This window comes from Dermacentor andersoni, chromosome 8, assembly GCF_023375885.2.
Source record: "Dermacentor andersoni chromosome 8, qqDerAnde1_hic_scaffold, whole genome shotgun sequence".
Taxonomy (NCBI): domain Eukaryota; kingdom Metazoa; phylum Arthropoda; class Arachnida; order Ixodida; family Ixodidae; genus Dermacentor; species Dermacentor andersoni.
The window spans coordinates 76,258,296-76,276,434 of NC_092821.1; the positions used below are offsets into that span (position 1 = coordinate 76,258,296).

At 46.9% G+C, this 18,139-nt stretch overlaps 1 protein-coding gene across 1 annotated transcript in view; it reads left to right on the plus strand.

Annotated features, from left to right (window-relative positions):
• LOC129386815 (uncharacterized) overlaps nt 1-18,139 on the plus strand; it is a 35,815-nt gene that overhangs the window by 3,605 nt on the left and 14,071 nt on the right. The window contains exon 2 of the mRNA XM_055075067.1: nt 14,135-14,326. Within this exon, the coding sequence (XP_054931042.1) occupies nt 14,150-14,326 (177 nt within the window). The 5' untranslated portion in view covers nt 14,135-14,149. The remainder of the gene's footprint in view (nt 1-14,134; nt 14,327-18,139) is intronic.

The window sequence follows — 18,139 nt, forward strand, 5'->3', positions numbered from 1 at the left end:
CTTTTATTCCTTTTGGAACGGGGCAGCCTGCGGCTATTCAGAAAAAAATACGCTTTTGTTCGGCATATTAATGCATCTTTAGCGTGTACACGTCACTTTGACGCATTGAGTTTTTGCGGTTTTGTGAACGTCGAGTGACAGGCAGGTGAAGTGGGTGCAGCCAGAAAACATGTGACCAATAGCCGAGTGCTAATGGCGAAAAGGGGTCCAATCAGAAATAATTTTTTTCTTTTGTTCGGTCAAATCATGCATATTCAGTGCGTATGCGTCATATCAGATGGGGAGCTATCATGGTTTTCGTGACGTCGGGTGACGGACAGGTAAAGTAGGGGTGGTCCAAAAATAGATTTTGACCAATCGCGGTGGACTGATTGCAGAATTGGAATAGAAAAGTTTGGAATAGTTTTACGTTATAGCACCCCAGATCAATAGCAAAAATGCAAATTTGCAAGCAAGACTGTAAAAGTATTGGGTCACGTCGTCTCAAAGGAAGGCATCCAGCCAGACCCCGAAAAGATTACTGCTGTTCTCCAGTTTCCTCGCCCCCAGCAACAGAAAGATTTACCTAGTTTCCTCGGCTTGGCGTCATATTGTTACGTAGGAAGACGCAGACGAAAAGCTATGTACAAGTATGTTTACAAGAAAATACGCTGCGCTTGACCAAGAGGCAACAGCCCGCGCTAGCTTCTCATCGTCGTCGTCGTCTTCGCACTGCTCGCCTTTTCGTGATCGCACATACTGTTCCGTAGCACTACCCCCGGCTGCAAAAGCGCCGTCCCGGAGCGACTAAAGATCGGACTCGGAAGTAGTGTAGTAGGATTTGAGCCTACTGACATGCACGACATCACTTGATGCCAGAAGAGAGGACGAGGTTGAACCCACAGGAGCAATTTCGTAAGTCACAGGCGTCACCTGGCGCAGCACGCGGTCGGGCCCTGTGTATCGCGAAAGGAGCTTCTCTGAAAGTCCGACGTGACGGGAGGGCGACCACATGAGCACGAGCGCACCAGGCGAAAACTGTACGGCACGATGGCGGGCGTTGTAATAACACTGCTGAGTGGCTTGTGAGGCCGTCAGTCGAGCACGGGAAAGCTGGCATGCATGGTCGGCGAGGGCGATGGCGTCGCGCGCATACTCGCTTGTTGAGATCGCAGCAGAAGGAAGTGCCGTGTCTAGGGGCAAGGTAGGTTCGCGACCGTACAGTAGATAAAATGGAGAAAATCCGGCGGTGTCGTGCCGGGAAGAATTCTACGCAAATGTTACGTAAGGAAGGGCAATGTCCTAGTCGTGGTGGTCTTTGGAAACGTACTTGGACAGCATATCGGTAAGAGTACGGTTTAACCGCTCAGTCAGGCCATTGGTTTGAGGATGGTCTGAGGTAGTCAGTTTGTGTTGAATGGAGCAGGAACGCACAATGTCAGCGATAACTTTCGAGAGGATGTTTCGACCACGGTCAGTAAGCAGCTGTCGCGGGGCGCCATGAAGCAAGATAATGTCACGCAAGAGAAAGTCCGCGACGTCAGTGGCGCAACTGGTAGGGAGAGCCCGAGTGATAGCGTATCGGGTGGCGTAATAAGTCGCGACGGCTATACATTTGTTCCCAGAGGATGACGTGGGAAAGGGACCGGGCAGGTCTAATCCAACACAAAATAACGGTTCTACAGGGAGGGTGATCGGCTGAAGATGACCGGCAGGTAGCACCTGAGGTGTTTTCCGACGCTGGCAGGGATCACAGGCAGCAACATAGCGTCGAACGCAGCGAGCGAGACCAGGCCAATAGTAGCGGCGGCGGACGCGGTCGTACGTGCGGGTTACCCCAAGATGTCCTGCAGTGGGTGCGTCATGCATCTCAAAGAGCACAGTCTGTCGTAGCTGTTTTGGCACGACAAGAAGACGATCAGAGCCGTCGGGGAGGAAGTTTCTTCGATACAGAATGCCGCCCTGGAGGACATATTGGTGAACGGATGCGTCGGTAGGTGATGAGCGCAGACGCTCGATAAGTGTTCGCAGCGATAGGTCTCGCTCGGTACTGCTCATCGGCGATGTTAGCGAAGGCAGACACAGAGAAAATGCCGATGGCGCTACTACTGTCGGTGTCGTCAGGCTCGTCGACCGGATAGCGAGACAGGCAGTCAGCGTCCTTGTGTAGACGGCCAGATTTATAGGTGAGAGTATACGAATATTCTTGGAGGCATAAGGCCCAGCGACCAAGTCTTCCTGTTGGATGTTTCAGTGAGCATAACCAGCAAAGTGCGTAATGTTCTGTGACAACGGAAAAGGGTCGGCCATATAAGTATGGGCGGAATTTCGCAACCGCCCAAACTAGGGCCAGACACTCACGCTCAGTGATGGAATAGTTGCGCTCCGCGGGTGAGAGGAGCCTGCTGGCGTAAGCGATAACACGGTCGTGGCCATGCTGGCGTTGTGCCAGTACTGCGCCAATTCCGTGACCGCTGGCATCAGTACGGACTTCGGTAGGCGCAGAAGGATCGAAATGGGCGAGAACGGGAGGCGTTGTGCGAATGTCGATTAGATGTGAGAATGCAGAGGCCTCGTTATCGCCCCACTGGAAAAGGGCGTCTTTTTTCAAAAGCTCGGTTAGTGGTCGTGCTATGGCGGCGAAATTTATCCCGAAACGGCGGAAGTACGAACAAAGGCCGATGAAGCTGCGCACATCCTTGACACACTTCGGAACAGGGGAGTGCGCAACAGCATGGATCTTGTCTGGGTCCGGTTGCACTCCGTTCGCGTCAACGAGATGTCCAAGGACGGTAATCTGGCGACGGCCGAATTGACACTTCGATGCGTTGAGTTGCAGACCGGCTCGACGAAAAACGTCCAGGACTGCTGGGAGGCGCTCGAGGTGCGTAGCGAACGTTGGGGAGAATATGATAGCGTCATCCAAGTAGCACAGGCACGTGCACCATTTGAAACCGTGAAGGGAGTCTATCATGCGTTCAAAAGTAGCAGGGGCGTTGCATAGACCGAACGGCATCACTTTGAATTGATAAAGACCGTCGGGTGTTACAAAAGCCGTCTTCTCGTGATCGAGATCGTCCGCGGCAATCTGCCAGTAGCCGGAGCGAAGGTCAATAGAGGAGAAATAGCGAGCACCGTGGAGGCAGTCAAGCGCGTCATCAATCCGAGGTAGGGGATACACGCCCTTTTTGGTAACCCTGTTAAGGTGCCGATAGTCCACGGAAAAGCGCCAGGAGCCATCCTTCTTTTTGACCAGTACAACAGGTGACGCCCATGGACTATATGATGGTTCAATAATGTTCTTGGCAAGCATTTTGCGAACTTCTGCGTGAATAACCTGACGCTCAGCTGGTGACACTCGATGCAGGCGGCGATGAATAGGAGTGACATCGCCGGTATTAATGCGATGTTTGACTGCTGTAGTTTGGGCCAAAGGACGATCGTTAAAGTCAAAAATATCGTGGTAGGAAAACAGAACGCGGTAGAGTTCACGAGCGTGCTCGGACGGCAAGTCGGGCGTAATCATTTTCTGTAAGTCAGCGATGGTACAATTTGCCGACTGCGATGGTAGAGGAGCATCGCATGAAGTGTCGTCTACTGCAATGGATGCTACTGAGTGATCCACGAATGAGCAAAGCTGGGCCAGAGACATCCCGCGTGGCAGCACTTGCGTCGTCAAGCCAAAGTTGACCAATGGCAGGCAGACGCAATCCGTCGTAATAGATAAAACTGTATGAGGTACTGTGATCCCGTGTGTAGGGAGGACGTCTTGCATAGGAGCCGCGATGTAGTGTCCGTCGGGGACTGGTGGGGAAGACACAAGGTCAACGTAGGTCAGTGCCGAAGGCGGCAAGCGAACGAAGTCGTCGGAACTGAGGCGACTGGGGTGTGGTTCAGCAGGATCCAGAACAGGCAGGTCAAGGCGGAGAGTACTGGCGGAACAATCGATGAGAGCAGAATATGTGGAGAGGAAGTCTAAACCGAGGATGATGTCATGTGGGTGTCAACTTTGCGGCACAGAGCCGAGACGTCCTGAATGTACGTGACATAGGGCTCTGTTGACGTCTGCACACGGCCGGAAAGCGCCTTCTGCGCGGCAAGTTGGTGACCGTAGGGGTTGCCGAACAAATCCCGAAGCTGTGTCTTAAGTGAATCCCAACTGGTGAGCTCATCTTCGTGCGTGCGATACCAAACTCTAGGTGTGCCACCGAGGTAAAAGACTACGTTGGCGAGCATAATAGTAGGGTCCCACCGGTTATTGCGGCTGACCTGTTCATACAGGCTGATCCAGTCATCGACGTCTTCCCAATCTTTGCCCGAGAATACGCCAGGATCACGGGGAGCGGGGAGAGTGATGTAGGTCGTCGAAGTGGTAGCAGGTGTCGGAGCCGGGGGAGTCCGGTTGTCGTCGCCGGGAGCCATGAAGGAAGGCTCGACGTACCGTCCGCTGCGAAGCTCCGTGACGAGGTACAGGGAACGTCCACCTCCACCAGATATGTTACGTAGGAAGACGCAGACGAAAAGCTATATACAAGTATATTTACAAGGAAATACGCCGCACTTGTCCAAGAGGCAACAGCCCGCGCTAGCTTCTCATCGTCGTCGTCGTCGTCTTCGCACTGCTCGCCTTTTCGTGATCGCACATATTCTTCCGTAGCAATATTTTCGTCGATTTATACGCAACTTCGCTGCAATAGCAGCTCTTCTACACAAGCTACTGGTAACCGGCGCCTCTTTCACATGGACTAGCGACTGCGAGTCGGCTTTTCAAGCTCTTACGCGGCATCTTACTTCCGGACCAGTGCTTCGCCACTTCGATAATCGAGCCCCCACCATACTCTATACTGACGCCAGCGCACAAGGTATTGGCGCAGTACTTCTGCAACGTAATGCAGCTTCTAAAGAGCAAGTCATAGCATATGCCAGCCGAACACTTTCTCCAGCTGAGTGCAACACTGCCATTACAGAGCAAGCCTGCATGGCTATCATTTGGTCGATTAAGAAATTTCGCCCCTACCTTTACGGCCGCCACTTCCCCACCGTCACCGACCGTCATGCTCTGTGTTGGTTGTCATCAATGAAAAACATGTCAGGACGCTTAGGACGCTGGATACTCCGCTTCCAGGAATATGACTTTACTATTACGTACAAGTCTGGAAAAAGCCATCATGATACAGACCCATTGTCTCGCTGCCCACTCTCACTCTCTCCCGGTAACGCGCCGTCGTCTTCCCCACCACGTCGTTCCGATGCTACGCCTGCCTCACACCAACTCTCGATAACGCCCCTGGACCAAGTTACGCTTTCATCACGCTCTGATTTCGTGTCGCTTTAGCGGGACGGCTCCTACTGTCGAGCTCTCATGGATCGCCTTAGTGGGTTCGCCGAACCAGCCAAGAGCCGCTTGCGACGCCAACTTTGACAATTCCGCCCTCAAGGTGGCGTGCTACACCGCTACGTTTACCACCCAACAGGTCACCGGTGGGTCCCAGTTCTACCTCGATGCCTTCGCCTGGGAGTATTAGAGGCACTTCACGACGACGCATCGGCTGGCCACTTAGGCTTCCAAAAGACGACCGCATAAAGACCCGCTGCTTCTGACCTGGCCTATCCACAACGGTGGCCAAATACATTGCCTCTTGCGCGTCATGTCAGCACCGCAAGCACTCGACATCCCGTCCTGCCGGTTTACTACCTCTCCCTTGCCCGGACGCTCCTTTTGAATTTGATAGTGTTGATTTATATGGTCCTTTGCCGTTGACACCCTCTGGTCCCCGTTGCATTGTCACTTCGGTCGACCATTTAACAAGATATGCCGAGACTGCCCCTCTGCGATCCTGTACCGCTTCTGAGGTCGCCGACTTTTTCTTGCGCTCCATCGTCTTGCGCCACGGGGCTCCTCGCGTTCTACTCAGTGACCATGGCAAGGCGTTCATTTCACAAGTTCTCAAGGAAGTTAGTGCCGCTAATACCGTCCACAAATCTACTACGTATCATCCGCAAACCACTGCCCTTCCTGAGCGCTTCCACCGTACGATGTCCCACATGATTTCCATGTATATCGGTCCTGACCACAATGACTGGGATAAAATTCGTCCTTTTGTGACATTCGCATATAATACTGCTATTCACCGGTCTACCGGCTACAGCCCTTTCTTCCTTGTGTATGGACGATCTCCTTCCACAATAGTCGACAGAGAATTCTTTTTAGCACCTTCTTTGCCTAACGCGTCGCTTCCAGTAGATTTTGCTGCCCGAGTTGCACATTGCCGTCAAATCGCCCGGCAAAGCACAGAAGCTACCCAAGCTGAGCGCAAGCGTCACTGCGACAACAAACGCCGTGACCTACGTTTTCACCTTGGAGACCAAGTCCCACTTTGGACTCCAGTCCGCACCCAAGGCCTCTGTGAGAAGTTCCTTGAACGCCACATTGGCCCATACACCGTTGTACAGCAAACATCTGCAGTGGATTCTCTCGTCCGCCCCGTACACTCCGTCACTGACCGGCACCGCGGGAATGCCGAAATCGTTCACGTCTCGTGGATGAAGCCCTTCCCTCCCCGTTTAGATAACCTCTAATCTGCGGCCAGGCTGGCCGCTTCCATGACGGGGGGAAGTTAGTGTAAGCACTACTAACGTACTTTGTCGTTTTCATTTGTACATAGCCATCATCATCTTCCCTGTTCTTCTACTTCTTCGCGCATGAGCTGGGGCGTTGCCTTTCATGGAATAAACAGCGCTGGACAACTTGATCGGTCTCGGTATTATAATATATATATTTTGTGATGCAAACAAAGGACGGTACACGAGAGAAGCAGGAAGCGTTGTCAGCGTCTGAACCACAGCAGGCCAGGCACGAGGGAGTCTTGAAGAAGGGGACAATGGGTTTGGGCATCACCACGTTAAGATTTTTGTTACCATTGGTCGACGGTTGTGGCGAAGCCGGTGAGCTGACGGCATTCCTCGGCGCATAAGGCAGCTTCAGAGGTGGGCGTACATTCGGATGAGTCGGCTTTGCACGAAAGAACGGTGTCGAGTGTGGTCGAAGGTTTGCCACCATACAACAGGAAGAATGGGGCAAAGCCTGTGGTCGCCCGAGCTGCATTGTTCTAGGCGTATGTAATACATGGCAAAATGAAGTCGCGAATAATGTGATCAGGGGCGACATTTTGGGAGAGCCTGTCGCCGAAAATGCGGTTAAATCTTTGCGTCAAACTATTGGTTTGAGCATGGTTGGCGGTGGTGGTGTCATGAACGATGCGACAGCAAGGAGCGCGTTTAATAGTTCGGAGAGGAGCACAAGTCCTCTATGGCTCAGAAGTTGATGAGCTGCACCGTAACGGAGAATGAAGTTTTGCAGGAGGAAGGATGCTATATCACTGGCCGTGGCAGCAGGCAGAATGGCTGTTTATGCGTATCGTGTCACGTGATCGATTTTTAGGTGAATTACGGAGGTAAATCAGGCGTTAAGCACTCGGGATACGTGGGCCGCTCTTGAAGTTAGCGCAGTGCCGTGCCGACCCGCGGCGGAGGCGAAACTTTATTTCAACCCGCAGCACATCTCGTCGATGCATTGCCTAGTGTCAAGGGAGGACTGTGGTGAACGTGGGAGTCACTGGTGACCTGCTTGTATGATGTCCCCGCATCGCTCCATATCATATCAGGGCAGGACGGGGATCATCGCCGTCGTGTTTTTGTTGCGACCAACGCCGGGTACACTGATCCGCCCTTTGGCAGCAGCAGCGGATCTGTGAATAGCCTACTGAACCATTGTTTACTGTTTTTTAGGTCAGTGACGTTACTGTTTGTTTTTTCCTCGGCCTTTTTTTTTTCTTTTCTGCTGCTGCTGCCGAGCTGTTTGGTTATGTCACCAGCCGAAATGGAAAAAAGATATCAAAGAGTTAAAATAATTTTCGCGAGGTGATCAGAGGACTGTCCTCATGAGAGCTTCGCAAAGAAATACGTGACGTGAAACCAAGTCGTGGCTTTGTTAATAAGAAGTTTGAAGAAATGTCGGTGCAGTGCTCGCGGCTTGAAAAAGAAAATAGTGAGCTAAAGTCTGAACATGGCGTTGCCAAACTGAATGCTATCAATTGAAGAAAGCTCGTTCTCAACAATGAGCGTAGAACGACCGCCCTAGAGCAGTATTCGCGAAATGAAAATATTGATGTGAAAAACGTCCTTGTCGTTGAAAGTGAACAGTTGACTAAGGTCATTCGCAAAATTGATGAAGCTGTCGGCGAATCCGTGAGGGAAGATGACATTGAAATTGGCCAACGCGTGACTACTAAAGATGACCCTTGCCCCCATATTGTTGTGCAGTTCAACCGTCGGTCAAAGCGCGACTAAGTATTAGAGAAGGCGAAGAACATACGTTTAACGACAGCCGATATTGGTTGCCCAGGAAAGACCTTTATCTTCGTAAATAAACAACTATGACCGCAGTTAAAAAAGCTGCTTGGGCAAACTGTTGCGCGCAAGAAGGAAGCCGAACGGAGATTTGCCTGGTCAATGGGCGGCAAAATTTTTGAGCGAAAGGACGAGATGTTGCGGGTGCTTCAGATAACAAATCAAAGCGTTCTAGAAAAGGTCGCCTGAACTCGTAAAGCTCCAACTTAAAAAGAAAGCATAAGGACGGCGGCACATTTCCGAATGCCACACCCGTTAAGTCTATGGCTATCGGGAATAAAACGCCACATTTTTTTTCCTCGTGTAAAAGTACAGTCAGCCAGCAATAAGGCAGACCAGACAGCGATACGGCTTCAATTGTTTGAATTCTCTTTCAACGTCACGATGGTTTCCGAAACCTGGTATAGCCACCAGTCTCAAGTTCTTCGTATTCCTAGGTATGCTACTTATTTCTTGAACCGGAGTGATAAGATGGGTGGCGTGGTTAGGCTTTTAGTAAAGAATGTGTTTGAGTGTGAATAAAATAGGGGTTGGATCGCATACGGCAGACATTGTCAGCTCCTGACTGGAAACTTACCATTAATTTTGAAAAGGAAGGTGTACAATCGGTGAATTTTACCAGTGCGGACATATGGGGCAGAGACTTGGAGACTGACAAAGAAGCGCGAGAACAAATTAAGGACAGCGCAAAGAGCGATGGAACGAAGACTGCTAGGCGTAACGTTAAGAGACAGAAAGAGAACGGTTTGGCTCAGACAGCAAACGGGTACAGACGACATTCTAATTGACATCAAGAGAAAAAAATGGAGCTGGGCCGGTCATGTAACGCACCGGTTAGATAACCGTTGGACCATCAGGGTTACAGAATGGGTACCAAGAGAAGGGAAATGCAGCCGAGGACGGCAGAAGACAAGCTGGAGCGATGACATTAGGAGATTCGCGGTCGCTAGTTGGAATCGGTAGGTGCAGGACAGGGGTAATTGGAGATCACAGGGAGAGGCCTTCGTCCTGCAGTGGATAGAAAATAGGCTGGTGATGACGAGTGTGAATAGTTGAAGCGGTTTATATGATTACTGGTGATTATCAGATGATGACTGTGAAATTTTGTTTGTGATTTTTTTCTCTGATATACCACCCACCGAAATGCAACGTGGCCACCTTTGTTATGTTTTCGAACACTTTCCTGTCGTGGGCCCATGAAAATGAGAACAACCTTACTATAGGCGGTGATCTAAATATTGACATGCTGACTTCCAGCCGCCAACATCTTCAACTTTGCGATATCTGGGAATCTAACTGATTTACAAATGTTATAAAAGAACCTACTCGATTCCATTCTCATTCGTGCACAGTTATTGACATCATTATAACAATTAGCACAAATGCATCCTAATTGGTCTGGTGTCGTTAAAACAGATCTTAGTGACCATACACGTGCATCCGTAGTTTTAAGCGATAAGAAATTTTAATTTATGGAAGCGAAGCCATAATTCCGTTACATATGCTTCAAGCACGGCATACTTACTTCATGTATCTCTAAGATAAAATGGGATGGCGTTTTCTGTGAAACCGACACAGACACAGGGTATATTCTCTTTATTGAAACTTTTATAGAACCCTATACCAAGTGTTTTCCATTCAAAACAATAAAGCGGCTACGAAAGGCAAGGAAGCCTTGGATTACTTTAGAGTACCTTAAAGCTACAAAATAAAAAAAATGTACTTTACGAGCGCTGTTTAAAATCTGGGAACGAAGAAGGAGTTGAGACATTTAGAAAACTCAATACTACTACAAATATTCTTTCAAGAAGAAACAAACCTGAATAGTTCAGTAGCCTCTTTGATCCCGAAAAAAAAACCCCGAAATATCTGAAGCCGTCTGGACAATGTTGAACATGTTGCCATGCTCAAACGGCAGCACATACCCGAATAATGTTACCGCGGGCAATCAGATCCTCACTAGTGATGACCTTGCCATAGCCTTTGATAAATTCTTTACCTCCATTGGAGAGAGTTCACATGAGACCCATTTCACGTGGTTCATGACCACACAAGTAATCAAGTGTGCATTTCTGTTTCCAGTAACTACACAGGAGGTTACCGCTCATTTCTTGGCCCTAAAGAACAGTAGGTGTTGTGACGCTGACCGCCTGGAAATTCGTCTAATTTATCATGTTATAGATATTCTGTCCTCTGTCTTAGAATATATCATGAATTTTATGTTTTCAATAGGAACGTTTCCTAAGCGTTTAAAGATAGCAAAAATTTATATTATTTGCAAGGGTGGTAACAAAACAAACGTCAAATTTAAGACCCATTTCCATTCTGCCATTTTTTTCTAAAGTAACTGAAAAACTAATACATAAACTAATAGTTTCATTCATAACCAAGCACCACATTACCATGCTTTTCAGTTTGGTTTCACAGAGCAGTGTTCAACTGAAACGGCGCTACTAACGCAAAAAGAAATCATACCGTACGCATACGAAAAGAAAACATATACACTCGGAATTTTCGCTGACTTCAAAAAAGCCTTCGATAGAATTAGCCACATTACGATAATTAAGAAAACTCGACCACTATGCTTTCAAGGGTAACTTTCTAAATGTAATAAAATCATATATGGGATACCAACAGCTAAAATGTGAAATTATTGGCTATGCGTCTAATTTTAGAGAATTATCGAAGGGCGCTTCCCAAGGTGGTATTCTGGGTCCGCTACTCATCAATGTCTACGTAAATGACTTGGTAAACATCGATTAAAGTACAAGCTTTATAATTTATGCAGGTGATACAAGTTTATTTTTTAAGGACTGCTATTTGCATAAACTTCTGTACAAAGCAAACAGTGTCTTGGAAGTACTGAACACCTGGATCATAAGCAATTCGTTAATTATACACACCTCCAAAACAAAAGCACACTTTCGTCCCAAAGATAAGCCCGTAAACTTCGATGTGACCATAACGATTGGCCCAGAAGCAATTAAAATTTAACTCATATAGGCAGGACCATGGAAGTGATATTTTATGAACACATGCTACGGAACAGTCAGGGTGAGCTTGTTCGCTCTAAAACTTTCTCGTATCGTTGGTGTCCTATCGCGTCTGCGTTTTCGTTTGCCGCAACCAATTAAACTCCTAATATAAAATTCTCTATTTTTATTTGCACTATAGAATTGCTATGGTATGATTCACGAAAACGGAAAAGAACTTAGAATATGCAGACTGCAAATGAAAGCTGTACGTGTAATTGCACGTGCTCCACGCGATGCGCACTCTAAACCCATTTTCGAAGCCCTAAATTTACAACGAATGCCGAAAATGTATAATTCAATTTTACTTAAGTGATATCCTACTTGCCCAAAAATACCTAATTCTTCTCTAATAGACTAAGCACATTCAACACCATACGCGAGCTCGTATAGCATGCGAGCCACTGACGCTTAGAAAATGCTTTACACAAGTACCAACTATGATCCCTAAATGAACTATTTACTGCCAGTAACACCAAACAGGTTTCGACAAACAAACGAATGATGCCGTTCTTTTTCTAAGAAACATCCATTTTTATGATCGTGTAGAATTCAATCGATATAATATTCAAAGACATGTTTGCCACTCTACAAATACTGATGCTTTCATGTTCCTGTTTGCTATGTGTTAAATGGTGTGAAAAACTTCGTCAAGCATTGATGGCTTTTTGCTTTCACCCTACAGCATCACTGTTGTGATTGTTATATTGCCTCCTGTGGTGTTGAACTAAACTCATTTGAGTAGGTTTGATTTGAAGGTTTCTCATTACTGACGGAGAAACAGCTCTCACAGCTTTGCTTACTCAAGCAATCCTGCAGTAAAGCCAAGCAAGTCACCGGCGGACCACTGCCTAGAACCCTCAGATGAACGAAGTAACGGAATGACTGAAAAAGCCGTCCACCGACTTGTTAGCGATGTACGTCGACGTCGAGCACAAGATGTGGGTGGCCGTTCTCCCGTTTGTCACTTTTGCATGTGTCACGGCTGTGCAAGAAACAACACAGTTCACGCCGCTCAATCTAGTTTACGGAAGCAACCCGACGGCGACTCTCGACGCCATGCTGCCACACATCACCGACGAAGAAAATGTGGAAGCCGCCGCCTACATCCAATGCTCCGAAGAAGCCCGACAGCTCACCCGCCTGTCCATCAAGAACCAGCAGAGGACCGAGAGCCCACACTACAATCATCGACGATGCTACGTGGAATACCAGCCCGGCGACCGCGTTCGGGTTTAGAGATGGATACACTGACGACGACTAAGTGAGGAGCGATTGCGACGCTTTTTCACAAGCTTACGAGATTATCTGACGCATTGGCGCACTGGACTATGATGTTGTGCCAGACAGTATTTCGTAATCACAGTGGCGCCGCAGGCGACGTGGAATATTCCATGTTGTGCGCCTTAAGCCGTTCTACTAGCGCTTCGAACTTCGGGACTTTGTTTCTTCCTTTCTTCATGACATTTTTTACTAACTGTAGTTTTCTTTTACGCTTTCCTGTTTGTAGCACCGGAATCTCGTTTTCTAAGTGGAGGGTACTGACACGTCTATTTGTTCATCTTTATCGGCGGACCACGTCTCACCGTCTGATAAATGCTATCGCTCAGCGCAGGATGCACCTGTATGTATCGGTGATTTCTCGAATGTTATCGATGGGTGTATCCGTTGTCTGTTGTCACCGAACATTGTTTAACCTGATTACAAGTACGCGTGACGCGCATTGTGTTGTACTTTCTGGAAGAAATGCGGGCACCAGCGAATACTCTGGCTGAAGTGCTCTGGCTGATGTACGGCTCATGTATAAAAGCCGACGCGCTTGACCCTCTGAGCAGATTTTCGACGATCCCCGACGTTGCGCGCCACCATCGTCGTTGTTTGAGTGCAGTCTGTATTTGAGGGCACATGTGCGCCCCAATAAAACGTTAGTTTCGTCATTCACAGAGTTGCTGCTGTCTTCACCGTCACCACTACCTGACTATCATTAAGTCCAGTGTAACGCAACACTTATTCAGCTGAGCTCGTAAATACATTTATTGCATTGAGACCCCACCTCAATGCCTTACATTTCTCAAGGGCTGTGCTTCGTTGCATGGCACCATTTCCACTTGTTACCGCGACGCACGTTTATTTTGTTCGATCAAGCGCAATAATTTTGACTTTTGCACGAAATGTGTGAACAGCCGAATCATGTGCGCTACTGAACTGAAGTCGAGTGGTCATGTAGAAAATGAGTGCCAGACAATTTATTGTGCTTCCGGTAGTGTATTATAAGTAACAAGAGCCCACTGGAGAGGACAGTAATTGTGGCGATCATTAGTTCGCTGAAACCAGACGTTTCCGCTTTTTGCGGCAACGTGCCTTGAGCTACGAGTGTGCTAATTGGACGGCGTATCAAGAAATCCGCGAATAGAAGCAGTCAAATTTTGTCTTATAGGTGAAGGCACACGTGGAAAGTTTTTCGAAAGAAAACAATGCTCCACGATACCCTATAACTTCTCATATGCACGTTTAACGGTCTCGATGAGCTGCCTGTAATCGAGCTCCGTGAAACTAATGCGCAATTCTTTTCATGGTCGTGCATTCTTGTGCCATTGGTTAATGATGGTGGGTGAGTAACAAAAGTAGCAATTCTTAGATCTAATGTTTGATTATTCTCAGGAAAGACTACTTACAGATGTGAAAAGTATCGTGTGCTTGCACTGTTGCTGCAGGTGGCGGCCGCAAGTATGGCGACGTGCATCAACAAAAAAGGAATCGATCCTCAGCCCGTCTACGCCGTTTCAGTCACCATGAAAGGCCGCTGGTACACGCCCAAGGTGGACGATGTGAACGAACGGAATATCGGCGCCTACGGTGTGTTCGAGCCGTGCGACAGGTTCAGCGGATACGCGGTTCCTCATATTGTGAGTACCATGATGCAGGACTAGGTGATGTACCGTACACCAAAAATTAGGAGTCTGGCAAACTTAAACTAGGTCTTCACATGCCGAAAAATGTAATTGATCAGGTGCTGGGTCAATTGCGTTACGACGAACTGAAATGCGGGGTAATCAGGAAGAGATACCATCTGAGCCATTAAACGGCATAAAAGGTAAACGGCGTAAGAAAACAAAGGAAAGTATGTACAGTCATAAGAAAAGCCTGCCCGGAAATACTAGTGAGAATGTGCTAAGCCAGAATCGAGTTGCTTAGCAAATGAAGCCGCCGAGAGGACCACGTGACCCACGTAAAAGTCAAATTTTTTAGAACAATCTCCAAGTACTTTTGCGAGAGTGCGGTCGACGCGATATTCGCTCTGTCTAGAAATCGCCTCCCTAAATGCAAAGTGCATAAAGAAAGAGAACTTGCGTGACACACAGCAAATTTCTCCTTCATACCATTATATAATATTAAGCAGAATTAGTATCATATTTTCCGTATCGTTACTCGAAGTGACCCTCATTACATGTGCAGCAAATAGAATTGCCTAAATGCGTAAATGTAAATGTTTGATCGTTACCTTCTTGCCTAATGTTCACTTCACGTTTTGCAATTCAGGAATTGAGTTGCTTTTCATGTGTTCAGAAGGCATATTATTTGGAAAGAATTCTGACGCTGTCAGAAGCTTCAAGATGTATATCAAAGAATTGTAGCACCCTATCCACCAGTGCTTAATTTAAATGTTTTGAACTCTTAAAGAGCACTTTGTTAAAACCAGGAGGTCACAAAATAAATTTTAATGCAAGTTTACCAGCGCTTTGCACAGTGTAGAATAATTGCAAACTCTATTGCATGTGCGCATGCTGTGAAAGGTTAACAGCTTGAAAGAATAAATCCCAACGGGGGCCCGTGCACGTGGATTGCTAACATAGACACTTGAGGATTAGTGCCCGTGTTTTACTTCCTTTATATCACTTAACTCCTTCTTTCGCCGTTGCGCTAATATGCAAAGCTTAGTCTTCAATAAGATATTAAAAAAATAAGTTATATAGTTTTACATGCGAAATCCCCGATATGCTTGTGAGATACTCACGATTATTTCGGACCACCCGCAGGTTATTTAACCTGAAGGAAAGGTGCCGTACACGAGAGTTTTGTATTTCGCCTTGCTCGAAGTGTGGCAGCCGCTGTCAGAATCGCACCCGCGACCTCGAGCTTAGTAATACAGCGAACGGCCACTAAGATACCACAGTGTGTTGTCTGTCTTGGCGATATGAAGAGAAAAATTAATTTGCGAGCTACCGAAACAAATATTTATTATTCGATGCCTGAGCAAGATTCAGCACATAAGCCTGCGGCTTACTTATAGCCTAGCGAACAGTGAACAGGCACGTTTAACCCGCACGACGACGACAGTGCTTTTCCCTCAACCTTATATAAAAGAAATAACTCTACTAACGTCATTTCGTCGCACTTTTAAAACTCCCTTTTATTGAACTCACCGCCCAATAAACCTGCAGAGAATTAACGTCAAATTGCCTGAAATGAAAGGTAAGTCGTTTTTGCGAGGCGGCATTGTAAAAATAGTGTTACGTTAAATACGTTAAATATTCGGCCAATTCCGATAGATTTCAACCTCCCGCGAGAAGTGACGCCATTAAATACGGTGCGCAATAACTCCGTCCCTATCTCAACCCCAACTCACGCACGAAAAATTCAACTGTAGGTTGAAGGGCATTCTAATGTTTGTTTGTCACCAATTCGAATTGCCAAATTGGAACCCAGTCCTACTGAAGTCCTTTTTCACAAGCAAAATTTCTGAGATAAGCATCGCTTTCCACATATGCGTCCGAAAATTTCTTAATTAGTAATAGACGTTGCCCTTATTATTATTGCAAACTTTAGCGGGAGACCATTACGAGACTTACTATCATTACAATTTGACCAAATTTAATAGACAAGATTAGCGTAGACCCGCTGTCGATTGTATCTGCAGTATATTGCGACTCCAAACCATAGGTTAGCGTCAGATTTGCCATCTACGACTCCAATGTCAATATGGATGCTAATCGTGGGATTTCCGCTAAACAGGCGTGAATTTAATACTACTCAATGTCAGCATTTCAACGTCCAACAAAGCGATCAAATGAAATGTAAAAGAGGGATTCTTTTGAAACCTAATGATCTGGACATTTTGACTTACCGCTGAAATAATATGCGCCTCATCATACCGTTTAAAAGAATACAAAGCTAGCCCGAGGTTATTGACAACGAAATTCTTCACTGTAACTAAGAAATTATTTATTAAGTTATAGCGGTAAATTGCGAATGCTCCTGAAATCAGGATTGGTATCCGACTTCGTGCGCGAAAATGAGGAAGGCGATGATATAAAAGCAGGCCGGACAAATCGATGTTGCTGGCCCTTGACCAGTTTTGTAGTGAGACCGGCATACGTGTAATAACGCGCATACTTGTACTGTTCCGTGGATTTCTGTTAGCAGAATATGTGCATTTGACGTGACAAAAGAAACATAACTATGCGAGCGCTTTTGGATCTGTTCCAAAATACATCGCCGTTTTCGTCGTCGTCGTCGTCGTCGTCGTCGTCGTCATCATCATCATCATCATCATCATCATCATCATCATAATCATCGTTTTATGTCCACTGCAGTACGAAGGCGTCTCCCTGTGATCTCCAATTACCCTTGTCCTGCGCCAACCGATTCCAACTAGCGCCCGCGAATTTCCTTATTTTATCGCTCCACCTTGTCTTCTGCCGTCCTCGACTGCGTTTCCCTTCTCTTGGTACCCATTCTGTAGCCCTAATGGTCCAACGGTTATCTAACCGGCGCATTACATCACCTGCCCAGCTCCATTTCTTTCTGTTAATGTGAATTATAATATCGGGTTTACCCGTTTGCTCTCTCATCCCAAACCGCTCTCTTTCTGTCTCTTAACGTTATACCTAGCAATCTCTGTTCCATCGCTCTTTGTGCGGTCCTTAACTTGTTCTCAAGCTTCTTTGTCAGTCTCCAAGCCTCTGCCCCTTATGTCTGCACTGGTAAAATGCACTGATTGTACAGCTTCCTTTTCAATGATAATGATAAGATTCCAGTCAGGAGCTGACAATCTCTGCCGTATGGGATCCAACCCATTTTTATTCTTCTATAAATTTCCTTCTCATGATCTGAGTTCCCTGTGATTAATTTACCTGTAAACGTACTCCTTCACTAACGCTAGCGGCTGACTGGTGACCTAGGACTGTTGTTTTCTTGCCCGGCTCTTCATCATTATCTTTTTCTTCTGCATATTAATCTTCAACCCCACTCTCACACTCTGTCTATTAAGGTCATCAATCATTTGTTGTAATTTGTCTGCATTGTTGTTGAATAGAACGATTTCATCGGCAAACCGAAGGTTACGGAGATATTTGCCGTCGATCCTTACTCCTAAGCCTTCCCAGTATAATAGCTTGAATACTTCTTCCAAGCACGCAGTGAATAGCAATGGAGAGATTGTGTCTCCCTGTCTCACCCCTTTCTTTATAGGCACCTTCCTGCTTTTCTTGTGTAGAATTAAGGTATATATGAAACTTCTATACATAGTTTCCGAAGTATTGACGTAAGTGGTCTGTACACCTTGATTAGGCAACGCTTCTATGACTTCTGGTATCTCTACTGAATCAAATGCCTTTTCGTAATCTATGCAAGCCACATTGTCACGTGGTAGTGACGGTGCAGAAAGCAGCCAAACTGAGAAAGACGTAACCAGCGTTTTATTGCGCGAACTTGTGCCC